Source organism: Aspergillus ambiguus, assembly GCF_047715705.1.
Source record: "Aspergillus ambiguus strain CBS 117.58 unplaced genomic scaffold BDV59scaffold_28, whole genome shotgun sequence".
In the NCBI taxonomy this organism is placed as follows: domain Eukaryota; kingdom Fungi; phylum Ascomycota; class Eurotiomycetes; order Eurotiales; family Aspergillaceae; genus Aspergillus; species Aspergillus ambiguus.
This window is the reverse complement of record NW_027395541.1, coordinates 267,771-291,397: the sequence shown is the minus strand read 5'-3', so window position 1 is coordinate 291,397 and position 23,627 is coordinate 267,771. Positions and strand designations below refer to the sequence as shown.

Here is a 23,627-nt window from a genome sequence, read left to right as displayed (position 1 = left end):
TGTTCTTGTAGTAGAATCCTTATCAGCTGCATGCCTGAGGCCACACACTCAACGCGTCGACGCGCGACACCCGCTCCAAATTGGATCCATCGCATTTCCGCCCTGGAGGTCTTGCATTTACACTCTCAACCTCTTCCTCCACGCTCCTTTCTTCCCCAGACTCGTTCGCTTTAGCTGTTATATCCCGCCCCGGAATGACCTGATATTCTCCAGGATTTGTATTTCTCCAACATGGCTCGAGGAACCCCCGCCACTTCCTCTCCCACCACTGCGACGCCTCCGGCCGGAGCGCTGAAACGATCCACCTCCAGCACCCAGAACATGAAGAATCAGAAATCAATTCTCGGCTTTTTCCAAAAGTCTTCCCCGTCGACACCATCCACTGCACGAAATGCCGAACCCGCATCCTCTCCAGCGCAACGTGCTTCGGAGCAGCGCTCGGTGAATGGTTCAGCGAACGGGAACAGAAAGAAGAGCGCCCCTAAATTCTCGCAAGACCTGGGGCCCGTCCCTAGTAGTGATTTGGTGGTGCCGGAAGACGATGAAGACGTGAAGAATGTACAGGTACGGTTGCATTCTAATTCTGGGGTTGTGGTTTTGCTAACAAGCCTGTACTCATAGGGGAGCCCCAGCGAAAGCTTGAAGAAAACATCATCTCCATCGCGTCGGGTATGTGGACAAGGCCGTTCTGTTATCTAATTTCTCTGGAACAAACAATTGCTCATTCCTCACAGGCGAAGAAGCAGGTCAACTATATGGAGTCTGACTCCGAAGGAGAGGATGACGACGAGCAGATCTTCCGCCCAGGCCGAAATAATCGTTCCAAAAGGAGAAAGGTGTCTCCCGAGAGCGACGATGAATTTGATCAAGGTGGTGAGGAGGCGGGATATTCTGACGACGGTAAGCTTTGTCTACTACTTGGGGTTGTTTTGATGCGTAGTTGACATGGGTTTAGAGATGGACGATTTCGTCGTGGCCGATGACTCTGATGAGGAGGTAAAACCCGCGAAAAAACGCAAGCGACCGTCCCAGCCGAAAGCCAAGTCTTCCTCTCTGCCACCTGCAGAAACAATGGACGACGATATTGACCTTGATATCCCCGAAGCCTCGTCCGGCACGACCCTCAAGTGGACTTACGACCCTGAGAACCATGAACCTCGTCAGGAAAGAACCACTGCGGTGTCATCAAAATCCCCGTCTGGCGCAGTCAAGCAAAAAGCTCATGTTACAGAGCCCGAGCAACGGTATCCTTGGCTAGCGAACATTCGTGATATCGATGGCCACTCTCCAGGCCACCCAGACTATGACCCTCGGACCATCTACATCCCCCCCTTGGCCTGGTCTAAGTTTTCTCCATTTGAGAAACAATATTGGGAGATCAAGCAAAAGTTCTGGGATACTGTCGTCTTTTTCAAGAAGGGCAAGTTCTATGAACTCTACGAAAATGACGCCACAATCGGCCACCAGCTCTTTGATCTGAAACTTACGGACCGTGTCAATATGCGGATGGTGGGTGTTCCTGAGATGAGCTTAGACCACTGGGCAAATCAGTTTGTGGCGAAAGGATACAAAATTGCCCGTGTCGACCAAGCTGAATCTGCCTTGGGCAAGGAAATGCGTGAACGAGATGGCAAGAAAGGAGGAAAGGAAGACAAGGTTATCCGAAGAGAACTTTCTTGCGTTCTCACGGCTGGCACGCTTGTTGAGGGATCTATGCTCCAAGATGATATGTCGACTTACTGTGTCGCTATCAAAGAAGCTATCATAGACGACCATCCTGCTTTTGGCCTGGCTTTCGTTGATACAGCAACTGGCCAATTCTTCATGTCTGAGTTCGTTGACGATGCAGACATGACAAAGTTTGAGACCTTTGTTGCGCAGACCCGCCCTCAGGAGCTCCTCCTTGAGAAGTCGACCATTTCTCAAAAGGCGTTGCGCATACTCAAAAATAATACTGGCCCAACGACTATATGGAACTATCTGAAACCGGGGAAGGAGTTCTGGGAAGCCGATATCACGGTTAAGGAACTTGATGTGAGCGAGTACTTTGTCTCTCAGGACGACGATAATCTTAAAGCGTGGCCTGAAGCGCTTCGAGCTGCGCGAGACCACGAGCTCGTCATGTCTGCCTTTGGTGCCCTGGTGCAGTACTTGAGGGTTTTGAAGCTTGACCGTGACTTGATCACCATTGGAAACTTTTCATCGTACGATCCTATTAAGAAGGCATCGAGTCTGGTCTTGGACGGTCAAACCCTTATAAATATGGAAATATTTGCGAACTCCTTCGATGGCGGTTCTGACGGTACCTTGTTCCAACTTCTCAACCGCTGCATCACTCCGTTCGGGAAACGGATGTTCAAGCAATGGGTCTGCCATCCTTTGGTAGATGCAAAGAAAATCAACGCCAGATTAGATGCTGTCGATGCTTTGAATGCCGACCCAAGTGTCCGGGACCAGTTTTCTTCGCAATTGGTCAAGATGCCGGATCTGGAACGTCTCATCTCTCGAGTGCACGCCGCGAACTGTAAAGCACAGGATTTCTTGCGCGTGTTGGAGGGATTTGAACAGATCGCATATACGATGAGTCTCCTAAAGGAGAGCGGCGCGGGAGAAGGATTCATCGGGCAATTGATCAACGCAATGCCTGACCTCGACAGCCTGCTTGAGTATTGGAAGACCGCATTCGACCGCAGCAAAGCCCGGGAGAATGGCATTCTGGTTCCCAAACTAGGAGTGGAAGAAGACTTTGATAACTCCCAGGAGGCTATCTCGCAGCTTCACAACGATCTCGATAACCTTCTGAAGAAAATGCGCAAGGAGCTGGGATCCTCCGCTATTTGTTATAGGGACAATGGAAAGGAAATTTACCAGCTGGAAGTGCCTATCAAAGTGAAAAATGTACCAAAGCACTGGGACCAGATGTCGGCAACCAAGCAGGTCAAGCGGTACTACTTCCCCGAATTGCGAACACTCATTCGCAAGTTGCAGGAAGCCCAGGAAACCCACAGCCAAATCGTGAAGGAAGTCGCTGGTCGGTTCTACGCACGGTTTGACGAGCATTACGCTACTTGGCTCGCGGCGGTCAGGATTGTTTCCCAGCTGGACTGTCTGATTAGTCTTGCAAAAGCTTCGGCATCTCTGGGGCAGCCAAGTTGTCGTCCTGTTTTCGTCGACGATGAACGGAGTGTTCTTGAATTCGAGGAGTTGCGCCATCCGTGTCTAGTCTCCTCTGTTGATGATTTTATTCCCAACGATGTGCAGCTGGGAGGCGCTCGTCCAAATATCGATCTCCTAACTGGTGCTAATGCTGCAGGTAAATCCACAGTTCTGCGCATGGTACGTTGTTTCCCGCCGTGTAATCTACGCCTACTAACTAACTTCCTATAGACCTGTGTTGCAGTCATTATGGCTCAGATAGGCTGCTATCTACCTTGTCAGTCCGCGCGACTTACTCCGGTCGACCGCATTATGTCTCGTCTCGGTGCAAATGACAATATCTTTGCTGCTCAATCCACGTTCTTCGTCGAACTCTCGGAGACGAAGAAGATCCTCTCTGAAGCTACTCCTCGGTCCCTTGTTATTTTAGATGAGTTGGGGCGTGGCACTAGCTCATATGACGGTGTCGCTGTAGCGCAAGCAGTCCTACACCATGTTGCAACTCACATTGGAGCTTTGGGATTTTTCGCAACCCACTACCACTCCCTTGCCGCTGAGTTTGAAGGCCATCCTGAAATTGCGCCCAAGCGTATGAAAATCCATGTCGACGACGCGGAGCGACGCATCACCTTCCTCTACAAACTTGAAGATGGTGTCGCAGAGGGCAGCTTCGGTATGCACTGTGCCGCTATGTGCGGGATCCCTGATAAGGTGATTGAACGGGCTGAAGTCGCCGCTAAGCAATGGGAGCACACCAGCCGCCTAAAGGAGAGTCTTGAGCGTCGTAAGGGGGGTGGTTTCATCGGGCTCGGCTGGTGGAGCGACATTGCTTGGGCACTCCGAGAAACAACGGACGATGCAGATGCTTCTAATTCGGAGGTCACTGACCGAAGCTTGGAGGTCCTTCGCAAAGCGATTGAGGCCCTGTGAGTATGACTAGGCCATTTCTGAGATGTTGTCCTTATATACTCGTTGATTTATTTCCTATATGTTTCGATTCCTTTTTTGTATGGTTTCCATCATTGAGATCTGCGGTAGACGTTATTGTGGCCTTTCTACGGGATACCGTTTTATATGAACGTTGTGGATCATTAACCGATGGGAGATGGTCGAGTCTTAATGTATCATTTGTGCAGGCTTTGGGCATTCTGAGGTAAAACCCAATATATTATACGGCATAGTTGTGAATTAATTGAAAAGAGATATGAACTCATTCTATGTTCATCAGATAGTGGGTTTCAGTCGATCGACCTACGTTCCGACATCATGGGAGTATGCAGTTGAACGCTTGACTGGAGCAGTAGCCAGGGCAGGTCTCCTACCCCTTTTTCATAGCGCCCAGTCCAGCTTGAGATTTTGAGCGTGTTGACGGTCAGCATTGACTAGTCGGAGCGTTGGCCCAGAACAAATGCTTTCCAGGCACCAGAGACTATCTACCACAGAGTAGTAGCACTGACTAAGGCCGGCAGCGCGCGAGGCAGGTATAGAACCAATCCTTTTGATCTTTTGGAAAACACCGAAGCAGATGACAACAACCATCTGAATGATTAGCACAGTCTCTCTCTTGGAGCCAAACAGTGGCCAAAGTTTGCGAGTATCGATGTTGTGTCACCTTCATACCTAATCTATTATTGCAGGTCAGCGCCACAATATTCACATCCAACCGACACCCGCGCAGCTGATTTGGGGGGGTTTCTCAGCGCATTTCGGAATTAGGTTGATACCATAATGCCGACGCGTCCGCGGATGCCATCCATAGATTTGCTTAAAGGTTCATCAGGATTGTCTGGTATGTGAGGCAGCGTGATCCACATCGTCAGACTCGGTGCTCGCCTGGCGGAGATGGAGGAGGATTGGACCTGATGGCTCGGGACGCGTCTCCTTTCACAGACAGATGGAGCACTAGACCGATTCATAATCGACCAGACAGACATCCTTCCCCTTTAAATTGTTCGAATCGTCGTTGGAAGGCCGCTCCGCCAAGAGGACGATGCAATAACCACGGGCCGAAGAAGTGGTGACATCCGACGGGTTACGGAAGAAGCACATGCTTGCGTAGTGAGAAGAAGCCATGTTCGATACGAGGTTTATGTCTCTGAGCCCGCTAGAGCCCGCAGTCGGATGCCGATCTGGCCGCTAGACGGTTGGAAGTGGAGGAGGAGGAGAAGGGCCGGTGCAATAAAGCACCGACTCCGCTCCATGTAAGGGATGCATATATAAATCTGGACTGTTGTACTTTCCACAAAACCGGCTCCTGAGTTGTAGCGGGATAAAGTATTTGTTCATCTTACGGCCGTCCCATAGTACTTCGTCTTGGGACGCACCGAGCGCCGAATGCAATAAAGGACATTTGAAACAAAATCGACACAGACTGATTACTACCACATGGAGAAGCAAAGATTACGCAAGGACTTTCGGGTCATAATTGTTGGTGGTTCCATTGCAGGTCTTACGCTTGCGCATGCCCTGCGAAAGTACAAGATCGACTATGTTGTGTTGGAGTCGCATGGAGATATCGCACCGCAGGTGGGGGCCTCAATTGGCTTCCTGGCGACGGGCTGTGCAGTTCTGGATCAATTAGGAGTGTTCGAAGATATACGCAAGGAGATCGAGCCGTTGACGCGCAGCCAATATTGGACAGACACTGGGAAAATGATCTGCGAAAGTGACGGCCCCGTTATCATGCATGAAAGGTGGGTTGGGTTGAACGGCGCAGCTGTCTTTACCGCGGCTAATTGCCTAAAGGCACGGATATCCGATTTCCTTCCTTGACCGACAGAAGGTGCTGGCAGTTCTCTACGACCATCTGGCCGAAGATCAATCAAAGGTGCGGCTCAACGCGAAAGCTATACGCATCGAACACACAGAAACATCGGCAATTGTGCATTGCGCGGATGGCAGTGAATGGACGGGGGATATAGTTGTCGGAGCAGATGGCGTTCACAGTTTGGTACGAAACGAGATGTGGAACCGCATGGAGAAGCAGCAGTTAGGTCGTGATGTCGCTCGCGAAAAGGCCGGTAAGGAATCACGAAATATGTCCTCCGAATGCTCCTTTGCTGTACTGACTTGGTAGAAATGATCTCGGAGTATTCGTGCGTCTTCGGCATCTCAACAGCCACAGGGAACCTCAAACCAGGGGACATGCATCGGACGTACAGCAAAGACTTTTCGACTCTAACTATTGTCGGGAAAAATGGTCGTGTGTTTTGGTTTTTCTTCGCGAAGATGGACCGCAAGTATACCATAGAAAACGTTCCACGGTTTACATCCGAAGACCGGGAGAAGCATATCGCTCAGTACCTGCACATAAGTATTTCGTCAGATGTGACCTTCAGGGACATTTACAAGAATGTCATCTCTACTGCCTACGTGCCTCTCGAGGAAGCCTTTTATAAACATTGGGTGGTGGATCGGATGGTATGCATTGGCGATTCTATCCATAAGGTATGCGGTCCGAATGAACTCCAGTGTTCCTATGTAATAATGCCCTAACTGCGAATACACAAAAGATGACTCCTAATATGGGACAAGGAGGGAACTCTGCTGTTGAGAGTGCCGCGAGTTTGGCCAATTGTTTCAAGACGTTCATTGATGTTTCTCCCGATTCATCTTACACTTTGAACGATCTCCGAAGCGCTTTGTCTGCATGGTCTACAGCCCGAAAGCGTCGAGCGAAAGACATCTGGGGCAAGGCCAACGACCTCACGCGTCTCGAGGCGTGGGCTACCCCGAAACATAAATTTCTCGCTTGTTATCTGTTGCCTTACCTCACCCCCATTCTCCTTGATAGAGCTAGCGTGGGCATGATCGGATCCGAGGTATTAGAGTATATTCCCGTCACCAAAACCTCCCAGGAGTGTCCAATACCCGCGGATAGAAGATACCGGAGAATCACAGAGGATCCAACTTGGAAACGTCTTCTCTGGTCCCTTCCTCTGGTTATGTGTTTTGTTGGGGCGTGCATCTCCATGGATGCCGAACCCGTCAAGGAGCTTGCGAAACCTATGATCGACCGTGGCGTGTTTGAAGCTAGCAACGGGGAGGTCGTCAAGCTACTGCGTCCTGTTTTTAATAGCCAACCCCTGGATTACCTTATCGGGGTACTTGTCACCTGCTTTTTGCCATCCATTAGTGGCTCCGATCCAATCGCCCGCTTGCAGATGCTCTCTTTTCTCATGGACCTCGGCCCATTGTATGGGATTTGGTTGTTGGAAAGCTACCGCCGCACTCATAACTGGACCGGTGTTCTTCTGTGAGTACAATATGGAACACACTCGTAGACTGATGCCTATACTAACCTGTATTTCTAGTCCCACGTTAATGGGAATTGGATTCCAGTTGAAAGGGATCGGAAAGATCGCACCTATCTACTTTCTTCTTGACTACCTTCGATCACCGCTCCGAAAGACGCTTGTCGCGAACCGTGCCTCTGTTCGGCTCTCCGCTGTGAAGACCTTACTTCCAGCACTAGTTCTGGGCTACTACGTCCCCTCGTGGGCCTGCTTTGTTGCTCCAACCCTTTCAGACAAGCAGCTCAGCAATATCGTCTGGCAGTTCTTCCCGTTACTTGTGCCAGCCGCTCATATCCCCCTTCTCGCGTTCGCTCGGATTGTGTCTAATTCAACGTCCGCCACCAAAAAACGGAGGCCGGATATGCCCTATATCCGTTGGACGATCGTATTGCTTACTACCATTTCCGGGGTAGCCTTTCTATACGCTCGTCTGTCTGCACCGTCCAACGCATCTCTATCGGATATCTTCCTGCCATCAGTTGACTACAGTGCTCCGGTGTATTCCTTTGCTGAGGCTATCAACCGATTTTTGCAGTACGATGAACTGTTTGCAATGGCGAGTGCTCTAACTTGGGCTCTCCTGTCATTCCGAGATCTCCAAGTGTATGGCTTCGGCATTTCTTTGCTCAAAGTCGCCTCGGTGTTGGCCGCTACTACTGTTGCATTGGGACCTGGTGCTGCATTTGCTGTCGGATGGGCGTGGAGGGAGGAATATTTGGCAAGTATCCGTAGTTGATATTGTCAAATGGGCACCAGGTTGAGGCAACGCTACGGAAAACTGCTATTTGGCGTACACTATGGAAATCCCTTACTCTTTGAGATCGGAGAGCCCAAGGTAGCTTATCAGGGTGGTACATTATTCGACGGTGAGGATGTACGTATTCAACTCGGTCATACGTTATAGAGGATGTTTACGCAAGTCAAAGAAAAGACCCAAGGTCAATAAACAAATTTTTTGATTTACTGAGATAAGTAACCTTCTTCGCAAGTGCGCATTTCCATCCCCAACTCAATAAATCCGCATTGTGGAAAAAAGAACAAAGTCCTGGCGTATGCATCGTAACCCAAGTATTTTATGAAATGGGCGCCGTCGATGACCCCAAACATAACGTGGCTAAAAGGAACTCAATGATGCCGGAACCTGCATTAAACTTCGCTCTTTGCCTGAACACCATTTCCCTCGGCCTTCTGCATGGTATCCCATTCCGCAGCAGGATCAAGCGGCTTGTTAACCCACTCATCGTCGCTGGAAACCATAAGCTCGGAACTACCATTCTCGGACTTGACAGAAGCAGGTTTGTGCTTGACAGGATCAGGCTCAGATTTGACAGGGCGAGCATTCTGAGGCTGGATAGGGCTACTGGGCTCAGTCTTGATAGCGTCATTGTCATCCTCAGTTTCGCTAGAACTAGCACTGAGATCAGTAATTAAGCTAGAAAGCCTTAGTCTCTGGAGTGATGAGTCTACCTTTCCTCAATCTTCGCAACTGGTTTAGCTGGGGTCTTTCTCACGCGTTTCGCCTTGGAAGGGGAGCCTCCGTCTTTAGCCACAGGGGTCGCGGGGGCGGAATCATCCGCAACGGCCTTGTTGGGTCTTCCTTTTCCTTTCTTTTGGGTCACGACGGACTTGGTCGGGGTATTAGCGGCAGAGGCGTCCTGATCGTCGGGATTGAAGTCGATGAGCTTGCGCTTCGCGGTGCGATAGGAAGTGCTAGCTGAGGCCGCATTCTTGTAGTTTCCTCGCCTGGCGAGCTTCTCGGAATCGACCTAGGCGCGGGTTACTTTTGCCTGGGGATCTATAGAACGTAAGGGAGCATACCTTGCCAGAGTCATCAACGCAAAGAGTCCCGAGGAGGATGAGGCGGGCTTCCGAGAGGGAGAGGCCGAGAAGCTCTTCCGGCTTGCTCTTCACGGGGGAGCTCATGATTGCGGTTATGGTAGAGAGGAGAATGGGAAGGATTTGATGGAAGTAGACGGGGAATGATGGAAGATGTGGAGAGTTGAGGAAGAGGAAGAGTGCAGACAGAAGAAGAAGAAGAAGAAGAAGAAGAGAGGAGAGGTAGAGGCAGAGGTGATCTGAGGAACAGCCTCTTTGGAGTGAGAGGGCTAGTGTTGGTCTTCCACGGACCTTTCTCTTTCGACCTGCTGTTGGGCTTTTCTTACTTTGCATTCACTCATCCCGCCGTCTGGCGTCACTTTTCTTCCGCCATTTCTGACCCCCCACACTCTTCTCTTTGCAAGAAGACATCTACACCTACAGCGACGCAACTGGGATTCGACTAGTAGCGGTCATTTTGTTTTATGTCGGAGTGGCTGAGGCTTATGACGCCGCCGGTCTGCCTTTATATGGGAGATTCACCATCAGGTAGAGATATCCATTGTTACCTATGGCCTTCCCCTGGCGAATTAATTCTTATTTCGGGTCTTTGGTTGGTTCGACTGGATGCGTCGATATACATGCTCCCACAGCTCTGGATAGAAGGTCGACGTCTCTCTACCCGGTTTGCTCTTCTCATCCGCGTAGAAGTCTCGGAGAGGTCTCCCTTGCCACCAGGGGACCGGCTTGGGGTTTGTGTTTCTGAATGCGACGGGGCGAAACAGCTTCCTGTCGCGGACTAGATCGCCCAGCTGGACTTCGGTCTGTCGCGGAAGGGTGGTGAATCGCATGGTATTGATGTAGAGGGTCGCGGTTGGAGGGAGGTGCCTCGCGTATTGAATGGTTTGGTCACGGGATCGTCGAGCAAAGACCGGGAGCGCAAGATGTACAAAGTTTATGTAGGGGGCAGCTGTGTAGGCGACGAACAGCATGGGTAGGGCGCCGCCGACGATGACTGCAAGACGGGAGGTCAACACCAACGGTTGATCGAGATCGACAAGTCTATTAACACTTACTGGCTGGTGGAAGATACCATGGAAACTCGGGACCATCGAAACCGGGCGCTACAACTACGCAGCTCACTCCGAATAGGAAGACGGTTGTGAGTCGCAACATGCTCAGGAACATTGTCTTGCCCGTTCCACCACTATAGATCAGGATGCGCTCCGGTGGTCCTAGCCATACGGTTAGAGGTTTCGAGCAGCCGGTGCGGATAGACAGCGTCACTTACCTCGTCGCATACTGGTTTTCGCATATTGAGTGGGTGGTGCGGAGTTGCGCGCATTGGAGGAGGTCGGCGAGCGGAAGGCATTCTGGGTCTTCCACCGGGCGAACAGTCGGCTTCGGAGGTCCCTCTGGACCGGCCGGGGAAGACAGGTGCGCAATTGCGGGTGAAGAAGGACGTGAAATCTGGCGGGCGACATGGTGCGGTGGAAGAGGAGGCTCACGGGAGTTGATGAAGTCGGAGGTAAAGTGGCCAGCGGCGCTAAACCCGTCTGGGCGGGACGATCACCCAGCGCGATCAACAATCGTCCCGCCGATTTTCCTGTTAACAACCGTCATCGTCTCCATCTCGTCGCCGGTCGTGGGTCATATCACGCTGCTCTCGTTTCTCCCTAGGGGTTTCTTTCACCTTCCTTCCCCAAGATTCGCTCTGGGCTTGATTCTATCGCAGTGCGAGTCGGGTTGGATGTTCACCCTCATGTCTTACGCCCACGGTGGCCTTTTCCACCCCTTCCTTTCCTTATGCTTTGCTCTTCTTCTACTACTGCTTCCTGGTGAAGCCTATCAAGATCTTTCCGATGCCTCTCTACGATCCCTTCCTCGACCTCACAGTGATTTTGACATCCACAATGGCGCACTTTTGTCGCCTATACTAATTCCCCGGGTGTCGGGGACTTCGGGTTCGACCAAGGTGCTGACCCATTTCGCGGACTTCATACGCACGAACCTGCCGGATTGGAATATCGAATTCCAAAACTCTACATCCACCACCCCCGTATCGAACGGGAAGGAAGTCCCCTTCGTAAACCTCATTGCGTCTCGCGATCCTCCATGGGCGGGGCCCGGGGATGTGAGTCGCTTGACCATCGTCGCGCATTATGACAGTAAATACTCCCCCGAGGGGTTCATCGGTGCCACGGACAGTGCTGCTCCCTGTGCGATGATGATGCATACTATGCGGAGCATTGATGCCGCGCTGACCGAGAAATGGAAAACGATGAAAGCCGAAGGTCACATCCATGCGTCCGTAGACGAGCCGAAGGGAATCCAGTTCCTCTTTCTGGATGGCGAAGAGGCGTTCGATCAATGGACTGATACTGACTCTCTATATGGGGCGCGCTCCCTGGCAGAACAATGGGATGGACAGATGCACCCAGTTATGTCGGCTTTCAAGACCCCCTTGGCCTCCATCTCGCTGTTCGTCCTGCTGGATCTACTAGGCGCCAAGGACCCTGGAGTCCAGTCTTACTTCCAAACCACACACTGGGCTTATCAGAAAATGGCGAATCTGGAGAAGCGCCTTCGGGACTTGGCGCAGTTCCGGTCTTCTAATGAAGGCACGGGGCGGCCTTGGTTTCTGGATGCCGCCAAATCCGAGGACCAACTGCCCAAAGGCCTTTCGATCGAAGACGACCACATCCCATTCTTAAAACGCGGGGTTGAGATTCTCCATGTCATCGACGCCTCCCCTTACCGGGGTTTCCCCGAAGTCTGGCACAACATGAAAGGGATCCCCGATGACGGCGAGCATCTCGATATGGACACGGTGGAAGACTGGAGTACCCTTATCACCGCCTTTGTCGCTGAGTGGATGGAGCTTGAGGGTTTCATGCCGAGCAGCACCGACCAGGATCCCACGATGCAGGACACAGGGTCCAAGCGCTCAGTGCAAGGTGCTAAGCAATTCAACAAAAAAACCGAGTTGTAAGCGTTACCTGAATATGACACAGGCATGATTGCCACCCGCTTTGTCCAACTTCTCGTACAATCTATGTTACACTATGTCACACGCCACATACTCCCCCATGGCTGGTTGCGAGCCGTGCTGATGTTTTTTCTCCCGCACAGTTTCTGACCCATCGCACCCACTGGATTTCGTGCCCTATCTATAAGAGCCTCCTGTCATGGAGGGGCTTTCTTGTATAGTCACAATATCATTTCATTATGCGGCAATCCCCTACAGCAAGTTCCCCAGCATATATCCGGCCATTTCTGCAAGACCCCAGACAGGCTGCAGGACTGCGCGCAGCACCGCTGGTCCTGGGCATACCCCCCGCAAACCCCATGCGACACCGAACGCCACCGCCCCAGTAACAAATCGCCAGTCGATGTCTGCCACCGTGGCCGTTGGGAGTCTCCAATTTTCCGACAGGGTGGGCTTCTTCGGCTTCTCCGATTCGTCAGCTGTCTTCTTCCCGGGCTTCTTCGACAGATAGGCCAGAAGCGAGGGGCCGATTCCGAAGAGGATGATGAGCGCCAGTGAAGGATCCCACCGAGAGGGATCGGTCAGGAAGGCAAAGAAACGGAGAACTTTGGCCGGGTCCGCCATTCCCGAGAAGAAGAGTCCCAGTCCGAACTGCAGGCCCGCCAGATACGAATACACCGTTCTCGACTTCTCTGACCGGTCGAGCGTGCGCGGAACTATTACGTAGTTGGTGAGGAAGGTCAGAGCTGCTGTTGTGGCCATCACCAGGAACTCGGTGCTGGATGGATAGGTCGGCGTATAGCATGGGACACCGGAGGGGCACGGCGGGATGTTCTGGCCCCCGGAGACCAGGTTTGCCGTGAGTAACGCCGTCGTGAAGAAGATGGCGGTTGCAATGAGCGAGCGCGGCGAGAGACGAGAGAGTCCGCAAAGCATGTGGCCGGAGGTGCAGCCGCGACCATTCTGGGAGTCGGACATTGTTAGCTATTGGCGCGTCAAGTCAACGGTGATCGTTCGCGTACCTTCGTTCCCCAGCCTAGCAGAAAGCCTGTTCCCACCGTCGTCGCGAAGGATGTCAAGGAAGCCGGGGGTGGCGGATAGGACGGAATCAAGGACGGGATGAAGAGGTAGATCGGGGCCACGCTGGAGATCAAGCCGGCGATGATGGGCACATTGCCTCGGTTCGGATTGAAGACGCAACCGGAGAGCAGCGAGGAGATGCCAAAGACTGCGCCGTTGTGGAAGAGGAGCCCGGAGGAGCCCTGAAAGAGCATCAAGGCTCCCAGGGAGGTATGCACGGGGGTAAACATGACGATAGCTCAGGTAGACAGACAGCCCAGTGCTGTATAGGTAATTATTCAGGTTTTGCTATCTTTGCCATTATAAGTCGCTCGATAGTTGTCCATGCCAGCGCCCTTCCCCTGTTGTCGAGTCATTTCAAAGTCGGGTCGCCGACCAGAAAATGCATCGGGGACCAGCGGCTTCCGAGCACCTCTTTCTATGGCGTCAGGACCAGATATGGTCCCCGAGCCCGAACCAAGGGAGGTGGACGGATTGCCTTTAGCCTGATGTCGATGCATTGTACACAAAGACGAACTCTTCTAGAAGGTCTGAAATGTGATATTCTCCAGTAAGGTTGTATCTTGCGGTTTTGGAAGTATGCATGTTCATTGCCTCAGGCTGCAATTCAACGCTCTTGATCTACACCATAGACCGAGGACGATGACCATTCCAGCGGTCTGTGCTGGGCGAACATGGCGAATATATACCATCCTTGGAATCCTTTCTCTCTACTGTCTATTCCCTACTTAACAGAACACCGAAGAATACACCATCTGCGTCATGAGAAATTCCACCGGATACTCGTCCAGTATATCAGGCACGATTTCAAGTCAGTCGGGGTTGAATCTGCAGACTGGGTACCATCCAGCACTCCCCAGTCCAGCAGGGTAGGGTAATCACAAATTCCGGTCGTCCATCGTGATCCCCGAGCCTCTCTATCATGCTGCTCTTCGGCTGGAAGTCGCCGTAGGTGAAAACAGGGCGATGGCCGTTCAAATCTGATTGACCATAGGTCGCAATACTCGAACGTACTGATCCGATTCCGCCTGGAGGAGTTTCTCGATAAAAGCAAGATTTGTTTCTTCTTGGTTTGCGAACGGACCAGAAACTTTAGGCTTTGGGCCCTCGCTCCCGAATAGGTTGTATGCTCCGTGACACCGAAATCGCGTCGTTGATTTGTTACTTATGGTAGCTTTTTCAGTCGTGTCATGACAGTACTTCTCAAGGATATCACCAGGGAATTATCTCATGATAATATCAATCTTGTTAGAGCCGTGGAGTTCTCGTGGCCATGATTTTAGACGCAGTTGGTAGTCAAATGGCTTCAGAAGGCATTTATTTGTCTTCGCAGCGGTCTAGGGTCTGTATAGCGTGATCACAAGAAACTAACCAGAGATGTGGCACCACAGGGGCAAGCGGAAGTGTGCTAATTATTGACACTGGGATGTGGTGCTTTGTTTTCTGTGGAATTAGTGATAAGACAGCCGATTATGTCTCGATAGGTATTAAGATAATAATAACTAGACAAGACCATGCAGGAGAGTCACTAAAGTCCTTGGCGAGGGCTCAAGCAACGGGTCGTCGCTTCAAATCATCCGTATGACCTTGTCCAGGTCTTCTCTTTGCCAAGACAAAATATGTCGCTGGAAATATAATTTCCCCCTGTAGGTGCAGCCTCGGACGGTTTCCGCGTGCAAAATCTTATCAATCGATGACCCGCTGGGAGCTTTTGTCCATATTAGGCCGTTTGTCTCCACCTTGGGAGGCTTCTGGATCAGTTCTACTACCATGGGCCCTTCCTTCGGACTCTGGCCGTGCGAGAACATGCACGATGGCCCCGTTATCTCGGATGGCCACGATGAGAGTGGAGGAGGGTTACCCAATAGAGTGCTTGCGTCAGTTCTCGTTGCAGGTTATCTGATCCGCTATTAACCCAGAATTAGGACCACCTCCGACTGCGGAGTCAAGTATTGATGCTGCTGTATATAAGAAGCCTCAGATCTTCCTAGCATGGTGAGCGCCCAGCTCCTTCTCCATCCCGACAAGAGTCTGCCCCATTCTATACGTACCATGTCCGACAAGCCTGTTCCTAGGACCGATCAAGTCACCGAGGGGTTAGACAATGAAGACGGCGGTCACGATGGCAAAAGTCCCCCTCCCCTGCTAGCCAAGCTAACTGCCGTGTTCTTGATCTCGTGTATTAGCTTCTCATCTCATTGGAGTTCTGGGGTCACAGGAGCCATGAAAAGCACGCTTAAAAAGGTCTGTTATATTCGCCCATAAATTCGGGCTCTTTTGGCTAATACTCGAGAAGGAACTGACTATTTCGAATACTCAATTTTCCCTTCTGGAAGCGAGTGAGGACTTTATGGCTACTTTACTTCTCCTCCCCAGCGGAGTGATTACTGACCGAGTGGGTGGCGCTGGTATGGCTTAGCTATTTTCTTGCTCTTTTATTGCGGAATTTTGTTACCAACTTATCCATCAACTAGCGATGATCGTCTCTGGTACCGCTGTCTACACCCTCGGATCCATCCTGGTCGCTGCCGCGACAACAGTAAGGTCGTTCAATTTCATGATCGGTGGACGTGTGATTTTAGCCCTGGGTGATATTGCGACGCAGATTGCTCAATACAAGATGTTCTCCTCGTGGTTTCCTCCCAGCAGAGGGTTCGCATCTACTCTTGGGTTTGAACTGGCTATTGGCAAGGTACGCAGTCACCCACAAGCCTGGAATATCAGAAAGCTGACTGCTATTCAGATCGGTGGCTTCGTGGGCAAGTCAACAGCGAACGTTATCTCCACGGTAAGAATTGCCAAACATATTCCAAAATGAGACCCTGACAGTATAGAATACTGGAGATTTTGCGTGGGTATTCTGGACATCCGTGTTCATGAATCTTTTCGGAAACGTTGCAACCGTGGTGTTCTGGGCATTCAATCGATACTGTAACCGACGTTTTCGAGGACGCCAGGATGTGGCTACCGGGGAGACCCTGACTGAGAAGAATAAAAGGTTCGAGTTCCGGAAGGTCTTCCAGCTCCCGTGGATGTTCTGGGCAATTATGGCGTTTTCACTCTTTGAAACCAGTACTGCGCTCGTCTTCAGCCAGAATTCTACGGAGCTAGCGCAGAAGAGGTTCAACGTCAGTGCCATTACTGCTGGATGGTATAGCGCTTTGGCTCAATATGCTGGTAGGCCCTGTCGAACTCGATACCTGTTTCCGACTAATACCAACCAAGGTTTCTTTCTGGTACCATTTCTTGGAATCTTCATCGATATCGCGGGACAACGTGCGACAGTCTGTAAGTAGCATCCTGGATCCGGGTAGAGAAAGGCGTTGACCTCTGTAGTGTTGGTATGCGGGTTGGGCGTGTTTCTAAGCATGGTTTTAGTAAATTTCGCGAAGACCTCCGCTGGGACTGCTGCTTCCTTTGGCATATATGCTATCGCAACCACCTTGGGGCCAACCTCTATCATTGACAGTATTCGGACGACTCTATGGAATCAGTCTGTTTTTGGGTCGGCTTACGCGCTCAAGGTCACCATGAATAATGCGTATGTTTCGAAGCCTGCGTGAAAGCCAACGCTAACGAGAAATGCAGCATGAGCATCATCGTCCGCATCATTACGGGAGCGCTCCAGGATGCGGATAATGATTCCTACCGACGAGTGGTGCGAGTCTATCTATTCCTAGCTGTGGGGTCTTTATTAGTCGGTCTAGCCATTCTAATGGGGGCCCAGTTCAGCTCCAACCTTGCTCCGTTGCAGTGGACGCGAAAGAAGCGCATCACAATTGGTGGAAATCTGATTTCAACGCTGCGCGAAAAGCATCATGTGGTATACTACCAGCGTAGCTGGTGGATTTCCACGTGCTGTTTTAGCTTCCTTGTGCTTCTGACTGTCGGAAGCTGGGCAGCATATATTTGGGGAGCGGTAACGGGGCATAATTCATAAGCATATACAAAGCGAGTTGCTATATTTATGTTATCTATAAGATGAAGCTGATATGATAGTACAATTTGGATGAATAGAGCGATTCTGGTATATGACTGACATGCTAGATTACACTGATATCTTCCCCATGACTTGAGTAAGGTCCTGCTCTTTCAACGGCATTACGCCTGTGCCTCAAAAATATAGCTGTAGATCCCTAGTCCCAGTGATAGTACAGCACCGCTGCTCAGAACCTGCATAGCTTCCCTCGAAAGCTCACCCCCAGCATAGCAAAGCAAGTTGGTTGCCAACTCAGCAGCATCGACCATAATACCAGCCAACAGCACCCGGCTCGACTCACGAGAGATCGCATTTTTCGAGAAAGGAGTTAGCTACTTCGAAGCATATCCGACGTGCTGGAATACCTACTTTTGCCCACTCGCTATGACATCTAGTGGTGTACAGCAGCGTGCCCAGGGCTAGATCTCGCGCACCTAGGAGATGCCCGAGTACAGTCGATGGTGGTAAGGAGATACCAGTAGCAGCCAACTTAGGAAACAGAAGCCAATAGACTCCCCCGAATGCGCGCCCACATGCGAGAATTGTGAGAGCAGTGGGCATTGCGGTTGTTGGTACACTGTCCAGTTTTGCGGTATGATTTGTTCAGGCGGGTTTATTATGGCAATAACGACAATTCGTTTGAAATTTATATCTCAAGCGCCTAACGTAATCTCGAATACCGCATAACGTTATGGTAGGTAGAGAGACCAATATAGAATTAAGAGTCATGGTCGGCCTGATCAACGGCTGCATACCTAGTGAACATACGGCAACCCAGTAGTCACGCGATAGAGCCTATCTCGGTCTATCACTCTCACCTCAGCTATTGCGGATCGTCTACAATTCAGTGGTCTGCTGAGAGGAATCTCCAATAATATACCGAAACTCCATTATGCTGTATTATAATGATTATCATATCTTTCCTTTTGAAACTCAATCCAATTTCAATTCCAGCAATATCCTCCGGGCCCCCCTCCAGTCTCAGGCTTATGTCTCACATTTGCACATCAACGAAGCTGTTGCTCTCTTGACACAAAATCTCTTCGAAAGCACGATAAACTGAGCAACTAGCATTGCATACCGCAATGATATCGGATTCTTTTCCACGAAGGCCTTGCGGACGTGGACATTCACTTGTTCCGGGTCCACAAATCCTAGCGCTTCCACATTATCCCGGGACGTGAGTCGATTAATCAATTGATGTAGAGGTCCGTTTTCTTTGAATTGGCTTGGTCCCATGAACGGCTTCTTCTTGCGTGTGTAGATCTCATCAGTAACAAATGGTCGGACCGCTTCACGTAGGACATGTTTTTCAACAATTGTCTTGTCTGACGCTGAGTACTTGACCTTGAGACTTGGTGGCAGGCCGTTGGCATATTCCGTTAGGCGGTGGTCCAAGAAAGGGGGCCGAGTCTCGACATGATGGACCATGTCAACGTTGTCGCCTAAATAACGTAGAAGGAGGGTTCGAAAGTAGCCTTTGGTCCAGATATACTGAGCCGTGTGGAGGGGATGCCACCGTTTGGCGATCGCATCACGGGTTCTGCCATCTAAACTCTCCAACATGGCTATCTCGGGCGCAGTTGCACTGTATGCGTCCGTCCATTTTGCAAAGGGCAAAGCTCCCAATAGTAGGCAAGCGCTGAGCATTGTAGTGTTATTCAACATTCGCTGCGCGGAAACAGGAGGTGGGCGTCTGGGAATTACTGCGGAAAGCTGAGTGGAGCTACTAAAGTGCTCAAGGGCTTCTTTGTGCTCGGCTTCAGACATCAGGGACGGCCACGATGGGTCGGGTTCAAGGAAGTACTGCTCCGTCAGATGCGAATAACCCGAAATATGCTCATCGGATCCTTCGCCTAATCAAACTGATGTGAACACCAAAACGTACGTGATGAATAGATACATAGTACCTGTAAGGATCACTTTAATGCCATGCGCTCGGGCAGTCTCGGCCATCGTAAGTCTTCCAACGCCGTTGACATCCGGCAGTGGATTTTCGCTGTGCCAGGCAACATCCTCAAATTTGGAAACAATAGTATGTTCGTCTATTGGAACAGGGTGAAAGTCGACTCCTAGCCATTCCGCCGTACGCTGAGCGATATCTAACGAGATTTAGTCCCGAGCTGTTGTTGGAACTGAAGGTTGCTTACCAGACTCATCAGCCCCGCTGTCCTTGTCAAACTGGACAGTAAAACACTTAATGCGCGAAAGTAGATGACTGTCGTCGTTTCCGAGACGCATTCCTTCTTCCTTCACTAGATGTACCACCATCCCTGCTACGGCAGAAGAGTCGATGCCGCCGCTAAGGTAGATTCCAACAGGCACATCAGCACGCAGACGCATCCTAATTGCTTCCATGAGACGTTCGCGTACCCCCGCAATCATTTCAGCCTCAGACCGGGTCTCCAGCGTGTTCTAGAACAGTGAGTAGGATTTCTGGCAATCCATCTATAAGTATTCCTACCTTTTCGGGAAAGTCGGCGTCCCAGAATACCCCGTCTTCAACACTCTCAAAGCCCTTGCTTATAATGTAATGTCCTGGAAGAACCTGATGATGATTAGCATATGAAGGACAGCCCCGAAGCTCTGACAAACCGTTTTGACACCCTTGAAGAATGTTCCGGCACAGTTGATCCAGCCGTACTCCCGAAGGTTTTGAACATCCCATTCAGGCTCCCATCCAAATTCCTTGAAACTTTTCATCTCTGTAGCAATTAGGAGTCTGTTATTGACTACGGTGTAGTATAGTGACTTGACTCCAAACCGGTCTCTTGCAGCGATCAGGACTTTTCTCCGGGCATCCCACAACACAAGGGCGAATTCCCCACGCAGGTAAGAGAGGAAAGATATGCCATAGTGTTTATACAACGCAAGAACGGTTTCACAATCACTATGACTTTGGAAGTTATATTCATCACTGAGGGCGTTACGATAATGCTCATAGTCGTATAGCTCACCGTTGACCACAGCATGGATATCGTCTTGGTGATCATGGAAAGGCTGGTTTGCCTCCGGACTAAGGTCAATAATAGACAATCTGACATGTCCCAGGTCTTAAGGAAAGACATATTAGATGATCCGCTGATTATGGAGCGCTCCACACTTAAATAGTTGACGATGGTATATATTACGTACAGACTTTTCCATCGGGACTAGCCCATACACCCCGTGCATCAGGCCCCCGGTGCTGGATAGCGTCCAAGCTGTTTTCAACCTGTTCCTTCAACGGCTTTTGGCTTTTTGAATTGGTTGAGGCGGGAGCGCCTTGAAGGGTGACGACTGCACTGATACCACACATTATGTATTCAAAGTCTTCGGGAATGTAAGAACGAGATATTTTGGTCAAAGAAACGCAATGTGCGAATGATCCATGAATATCATTCTAATAAGCGACCTGCAGATGCGCAACTTGAAATTTTCTACGCCTTCAGCCCACATTATGTGAGTCAGCTTACTTCTTCGAAGTGAAAGCCAGGATGCAAACTACGAATTAAATCCGGAAGATGAGATCTGACCCACCGATGTGCGCTGGTCGGATGACCTTTTTTTAATTGTCAGACCTCTGCGGAGAAGAAAAGCTTCTCAAAAGCTTGGTCTTCTTTACCTATCTTCCGATTGATGCTGGCCGTATTGCGCGTAAAACAAGTTCACTTGATTAAGGTACATATTCGTTGTAATAATACGAACTCTAGCCCTGGAAAAACATGCATTTGAATCTACCGTCTTACCTACTTCGATTATCGTCTGCTTGGAATGTCTTGTACCACCTGTGAAACTTTACATAAACAGAAAGTCGCCATCGTAACATAACGATGGTGGACTTGTCTGTCAATGGATCCGACGGCATACGTGAATTAGAACTAGTTATCCTTCTTAATTTTTTTTCCTTCCCCCCTTATCTTTCCTTTTGTTTTGTTTTGAAGCAACTTTTTTTCGAATATTTGCTGACGCTTTACAATTAGGATTGGATCAATTAGAGACCCAAACAACGACTGTCGCATGGAGCAAGAACTCACGACAATCCCAGTCAAATATAACGAAATACTCGTCTTCCGCATGGAAAGCCGAGGCACCCAGTAGTTTTGACGATCATCTCCTTGTCAGAACATGTGGGCAAAGTAGTAGTGATGTCCATGTCTCAAGCATGTTGAATTGATAAGAAGGGAACTCGTAGCTAGGGAGCCTACTGTGGTCCTTCAGGAATTGCCAGAATGGAATTTGAAGAGTTTCACTCGAATTTTCATTCGGTTCGACGTCTTCAGGTTTCAGACATTTGTAGAGAACACTATGATAGAGTATGACATTCAAGAGCCAATTGCCACTGCAAACAGGGCTATCACAGTCCGTTGGATGTTGACGCTCTTCACCTAACCTTCCGGGTCTTCGATCCTTCCCCTGATTGAGGATGGAATACGTCGGCAGTCGGATAGGGCTTTCCAGTGTCACCAGTATGGGCTTACTTGATGTTACGAAGTACATGATTCAAAAATTGGCATTCATGATGAAATATATGGGTTCTCTTATTTGATATCTTCCAAAGCCAGTTGGTGTCCACGTTGACATATACCCCTATTGCGTATATAATGTTTCGCTTATGCGTACTTTCACTGGCTTCCCAAGGACCATTGGCAGTCAGTGGGCTCGATATCGTCTCCATCATTGGGGAAGCCTTTGTACAGGCAATAACCGTCAGATTTATGGAAGTTGACGATGACTTTCTGGCCAGCCTCACTGTGTACCCATCTGACAAATGCTGTGGTCACCGTGTCATCCAAAGTCTTTTTCCCGATGATGATGTCTGCAGGATTCAGAAGCTCTGGTACATCCTCGCCGCGTTTATAGATGACAATGTTTTCAGTCAAAGTTTTATTCTGGTCTGCAAGGGTGAGGTATGTTCCCCGGTCGGTGATCGTATACTCCTTGAGGAGACTTGCTGCACTCAACGCCTGGACGGGGTAATCGATATATTGGTGGTACCACTTCGAGTATGCGGTCGCCCAAGGGACCTATATTATTTAGTAAGTATCATACCCACAAGAACGATAATATTTTTCTGCAACATACTTGGCCGATGCTAGTCCAGAGTTCGGAGTCCTTCAGGTTGGTCGCAGACTTGTCGTAGCGCGTAAGGAACCGCGCTGTTCCATTCTCTGCAGCATTATAAAGCTTAGAAAACGTCGTCTCAATGTCATCGCCATCTGAAATCCCAGGGCTATTTTCCGGAGGACCGGTCAAGAGAAAGTGGTCTCTAAATGTGTAGCATGGCTTCTCCTGGCAGCCAGAACACTCATCAAAGCAAGGTTCGGTACTATTATCGCAGTACTTGCATCCGTTTGCAATACCAGAATCTATGGCGATCTTTTCAGCAGCCTGGCTATAAGTGATTCCGATGTCAATTTTCGCGGTTTTGAGATTGTTGATGGTCTCGGTAGTGTCACCCTTGACCCATTCAACCTTGAACACGTTGTTTTTGCAGTTATTGGTTTGGTCGAGGATAAATTTGTTGGCAAGTTCTGGGCATTGCGAAGTTAATATTCGGACAGATGTACAATATAATGCTTTGATTACCTTCGACCAGACCGCTTTGACCCGCGCCACCGTTACCAATTCTCAGCTTCACACTGCTATCTCCTTCGCAGCCCCCATCGTATATGTCTGCTGCTACAAGTCTTAAAGCAAATGCCGCCAGCACAGCCAACGTCATTGCGAAAGAAGCCATGGCTGGGTCGGGCTCACGAAGGATGGCGTCTACACGAGGATGTTTCTTTCCAAGCGAATTTCCACTTTCATTAAATAGTTTTCACCTGTAGCAACCAAGTCTGGGATCAGGTGTTGTGGTCACCAATGAGCTTTGCTCGGTTGGTTCTTGATAGGAAAGTTTGTCTCGACTTTGAGCATTCTAGGATGCGGTAGGACTCTTGGGATTCGTGAAAGTGGCTTGCCTGTCATGGTGAGAGCTGTTACACTGCATATACCGAACCAATTACCATAGCGGTTAATAATCAAGGGTGACTGCCTATGTCGATCGTTATTGTCCCCTTTTGACTGGTGATATTTGGCCGAAAGACCGATATTAGTAGTAACCCACAAAAATAACATGAAGACGAACAAAATGTGAACTTTTGTAGCGATGTGCAGGTTCAATCAGATTCTATGCGTGGTCAGTATTGGTTGCTCCTCTTCTCTGGGACCAGAGCCCCCTTAGAGGTTATACTGTTGTTTTGTGGCCGAACGGACACGCGCGTAATGTAGCACAAAAGGCAGCCCATCTAATAGTTTCAATTCCCTGCATGCCTCGCTCTAGCAACTTATG

General features: G+C 50.0%; 9 protein-coding genes across 9 annotated transcripts; 4 read left to right on the top strand and 5 right to left on the bottom strand.

Moving 5' to 3' along the window:
- The first annotated feature begins 129 nt into the window (after positions 1-129).
- BDV59DRAFT_183517 (mismatch repair ATPase MSH6) lies at positions 130-4,358 on the top strand. The gene is made up of 5 exons (XM_073690537.1): positions 130-564; positions 622-669; positions 735-900; positions 956-3,336; positions 3,388-4,358. The coding sequence occupies exons 1-5, from the start codon at positions 232-234 to the stop codon at positions 4,084-4,086; spliced, it is 3,627 nt and encodes a 1,208-aa protein (XP_073545761.1). The 5' UTR covers positions 130-231; the 3' UTR covers positions 4,087-4,358.
- Positions 4,359-5,420: 1,062 nt separating this feature from the next.
- On the top strand, positions 5,421-8,187 carry BDV59DRAFT_209334 (FAD-dependent oxidoreductase; the record flags this gene model as incomplete). Its single annotated transcript, XM_073695380.1, has 5 exons — positions 5,421-5,771; positions 5,902-6,176; positions 6,233-6,603; positions 6,669-7,411; positions 7,470-8,187. Exons 1-5 carry the CDS (start codon positions 5,542-5,544, stop codon positions 8,185-8,187), a joined length of 2,337 nt encoding a protein of 778 aa, XP_073545760.1. The 5' UTR covers positions 5,421-5,541.
- Positions 8,188-8,341: 154 nt separating this feature from the next.
- BDV59DRAFT_183514 (putative histone h1.3.) lies at positions 8,342-9,554 on the bottom strand. Its single transcript, XM_073690536.1, has 3 exons — positions 9,270-9,554; positions 8,919-9,217; positions 8,342-8,859 (listed from the first exon to the last, which is right to left on the bottom strand). The coding sequence occupies exons 1-3, from the start codon at positions 9,372-9,374 to the stop codon at positions 8,598-8,600; spliced, it is 666 nt and encodes a 221-aa protein (XP_073545759.1). The 5' UTR covers positions 9,375-9,554; the 3' UTR covers positions 8,342-8,597.
- BDV59DRAFT_183513 (uncharacterized protein) lies at positions 9,477-10,751 on the bottom strand (the record flags this gene model as incomplete). The annotated part of the gene is made up of 3 exons (XM_073690535.1): positions 9,477-10,281; positions 10,343-10,501; positions 10,558-10,751. Coding segments are annotated over 3 exons (778 nt in total), but the record flags the coding sequence as incomplete, so codon positions are not given.
- Positions 10,752-10,852: 101 nt separating this feature from the next.
- BDV59DRAFT_76297 (glutaminyl-peptide cyclotransferase family protein) lies at positions 10,853-12,383 on the top strand. Its single transcript, XM_073697059.1, has one exon. The coding sequence runs from the start codon at positions 11,017-11,019 to the stop codon at positions 12,256-12,258; it is 1,242 nt and encodes a 413-aa protein (XP_073545757.1). The 5' UTR covers positions 10,853-11,016; the 3' UTR covers positions 12,259-12,383.
- On the bottom strand, positions 12,383-13,619 carry BDV59DRAFT_76300 (YeeE/YedE family protein). Its single transcript, XM_073697060.1, has 2 exons — positions 13,278-13,619; positions 12,383-13,218 (listed from the first exon to the last, which is right to left on the bottom strand). The coding sequence occupies exons 1-2, from the start codon at positions 13,563-13,565 to the stop codon at positions 12,508-12,510; spliced, it is 999 nt and encodes a 332-aa protein (XP_073545756.1). The 5' UTR covers positions 13,566-13,619; the 3' UTR covers positions 12,383-12,507.
- Positions 13,620-14,848: 1,229 nt separating this feature from the next.
- BDV59DRAFT_183507 (putative MFS transporter) lies at positions 14,849-17,402 on the top strand. The gene is made up of 9 exons (XM_073690534.1): positions 14,849-15,212; positions 15,261-15,579; positions 15,632-15,743; positions 15,810-16,027; positions 16,079-16,123; positions 16,170-16,512; positions 16,561-16,623; positions 16,672-16,876; positions 16,924-17,402. Exons 2-9 carry the CDS (start codon positions 15,328-15,330, stop codon positions 17,273-17,275), a joined length of 1,590 nt encoding a protein of 529 aa, XP_073545755.1. The 5' UTR covers positions 14,849-15,212; positions 15,261-15,327; the 3' UTR covers positions 17,276-17,402.
- An 899-nt stretch (positions 17,403-18,301) lies between these two features.
- Positions 18,302-21,114, bottom strand: BDV59DRAFT_209333 (asparagine synthetase B family protein; the record flags this gene model as incomplete). Its single annotated transcript, XM_073695379.1, has 6 exons — positions 18,302-19,170; positions 19,225-19,416; positions 19,465-19,729; positions 19,910-20,367; positions 20,450-20,593; positions 21,096-21,114. The coding sequence occupies 6 exons, from the start codon at positions 21,112-21,114 to the stop codon at positions 18,302-18,304; spliced, it is 1,947 nt and encodes a 648-aa protein (XP_073545754.1).
- An 804-nt stretch (positions 21,115-21,918) lies between these two features.
- BDV59DRAFT_203981 (uncharacterized protein) lies at positions 21,919-23,033 on the bottom strand (the record flags this gene model as incomplete). The annotated part of the gene is made up of 3 exons (XM_073694357.1): positions 21,919-22,320; positions 22,379-22,827; positions 22,883-23,033. The coding sequence occupies 3 exons, from the start codon at positions 23,031-23,033 to the stop codon at positions 21,919-21,921; spliced, it is 1,002 nt and encodes a 333-aa protein (XP_073545753.1).
- Between the last annotated feature and the right edge of the window lie 594 nt (positions 23,034-23,627).

Bases quoted from the DNA above. Each gene is read 5' to 3' on its own strand.
- BDV59DRAFT_76297 (XM_073697059.1), top strand. From the start codon at position 11,017: ATGTTCACCCTCATGTCTTACGCCCACGGTGGCCTTTTCCACCCCTTC.
- BDV59DRAFT_183517 (XM_073690537.1), top strand. From the start codon at position 232: ATGGCTCGAGGAACCCCCGCCACTTCCTCTCCCACCACTGCGACGCCT. The intron at 565-621 runs GTACGGTTGCAT...CTGTACTCATAG, and splicing joins AAGACGTGAAGAATGTACAG to GGGAGCCCCAGCGAAAGCTT. The intron at 3,337-3,387 runs GTACGTTGTTTC...AACTTCCTATAG, and splicing joins AATCCACAGTTCTGCGCATG to ACCTGTGTTGCAGTCATTAT.
- BDV59DRAFT_183514 (XM_073690536.1), bottom strand. From the start codon at position 9,374: ATGAGCTCCCCCGTGAAGAGCAAGCCGGAAGAGCTTCTCGGCCTCTCC. The intron at 9,218-9,269 runs GTATGCTCCCTT...ACCCGCGCCTAG, and splicing joins GCGTTGATGACTCTGGCAAG to GTCGATTCCGAGAAGCTCGC. The intron at 8,860-8,918 runs GTAGACTCATCA...TCTCAGTGCTAG, and splicing joins GTTGCGAAGATTGAGGAAAG to TTCTAGCGAAACTGAGGATG.
- BDV59DRAFT_76300 (XM_073697060.1), bottom strand. From the start codon at position 13,565: ATGTTTACCCCCGTGCATACCTCCCTGGGAGCCTTGATGCTCTTTCAG. The intron at 13,219-13,277 runs GTACGCGAACGA...TCCGACTCCCAG, and splicing joins TGCTAGGCTGGGGAACGAAG to AATGGTCGCGGCTGCACCTC.
- BDV59DRAFT_183507 (XM_073690534.1), top strand. From the start codon at position 15,328: ATGGTGAGCGCCCAGCTCCTTCTCCATCCCGACAAGAGTCTGCCCCAT. The intron at 16,624-16,671 runs GTAAGTAGCATC...TGACCTCTGTAG, and splicing joins GGGACAACGTGCGACAGTCT to TGTTGGTATGCGGGTTGGGC. The intron at 16,877-16,923 runs GTATGTTTCGAA...CGAGAAATGCAG, and splicing joins AAGGTCACCATGAATAATGC to CATGAGCATCATCGTCCGCA.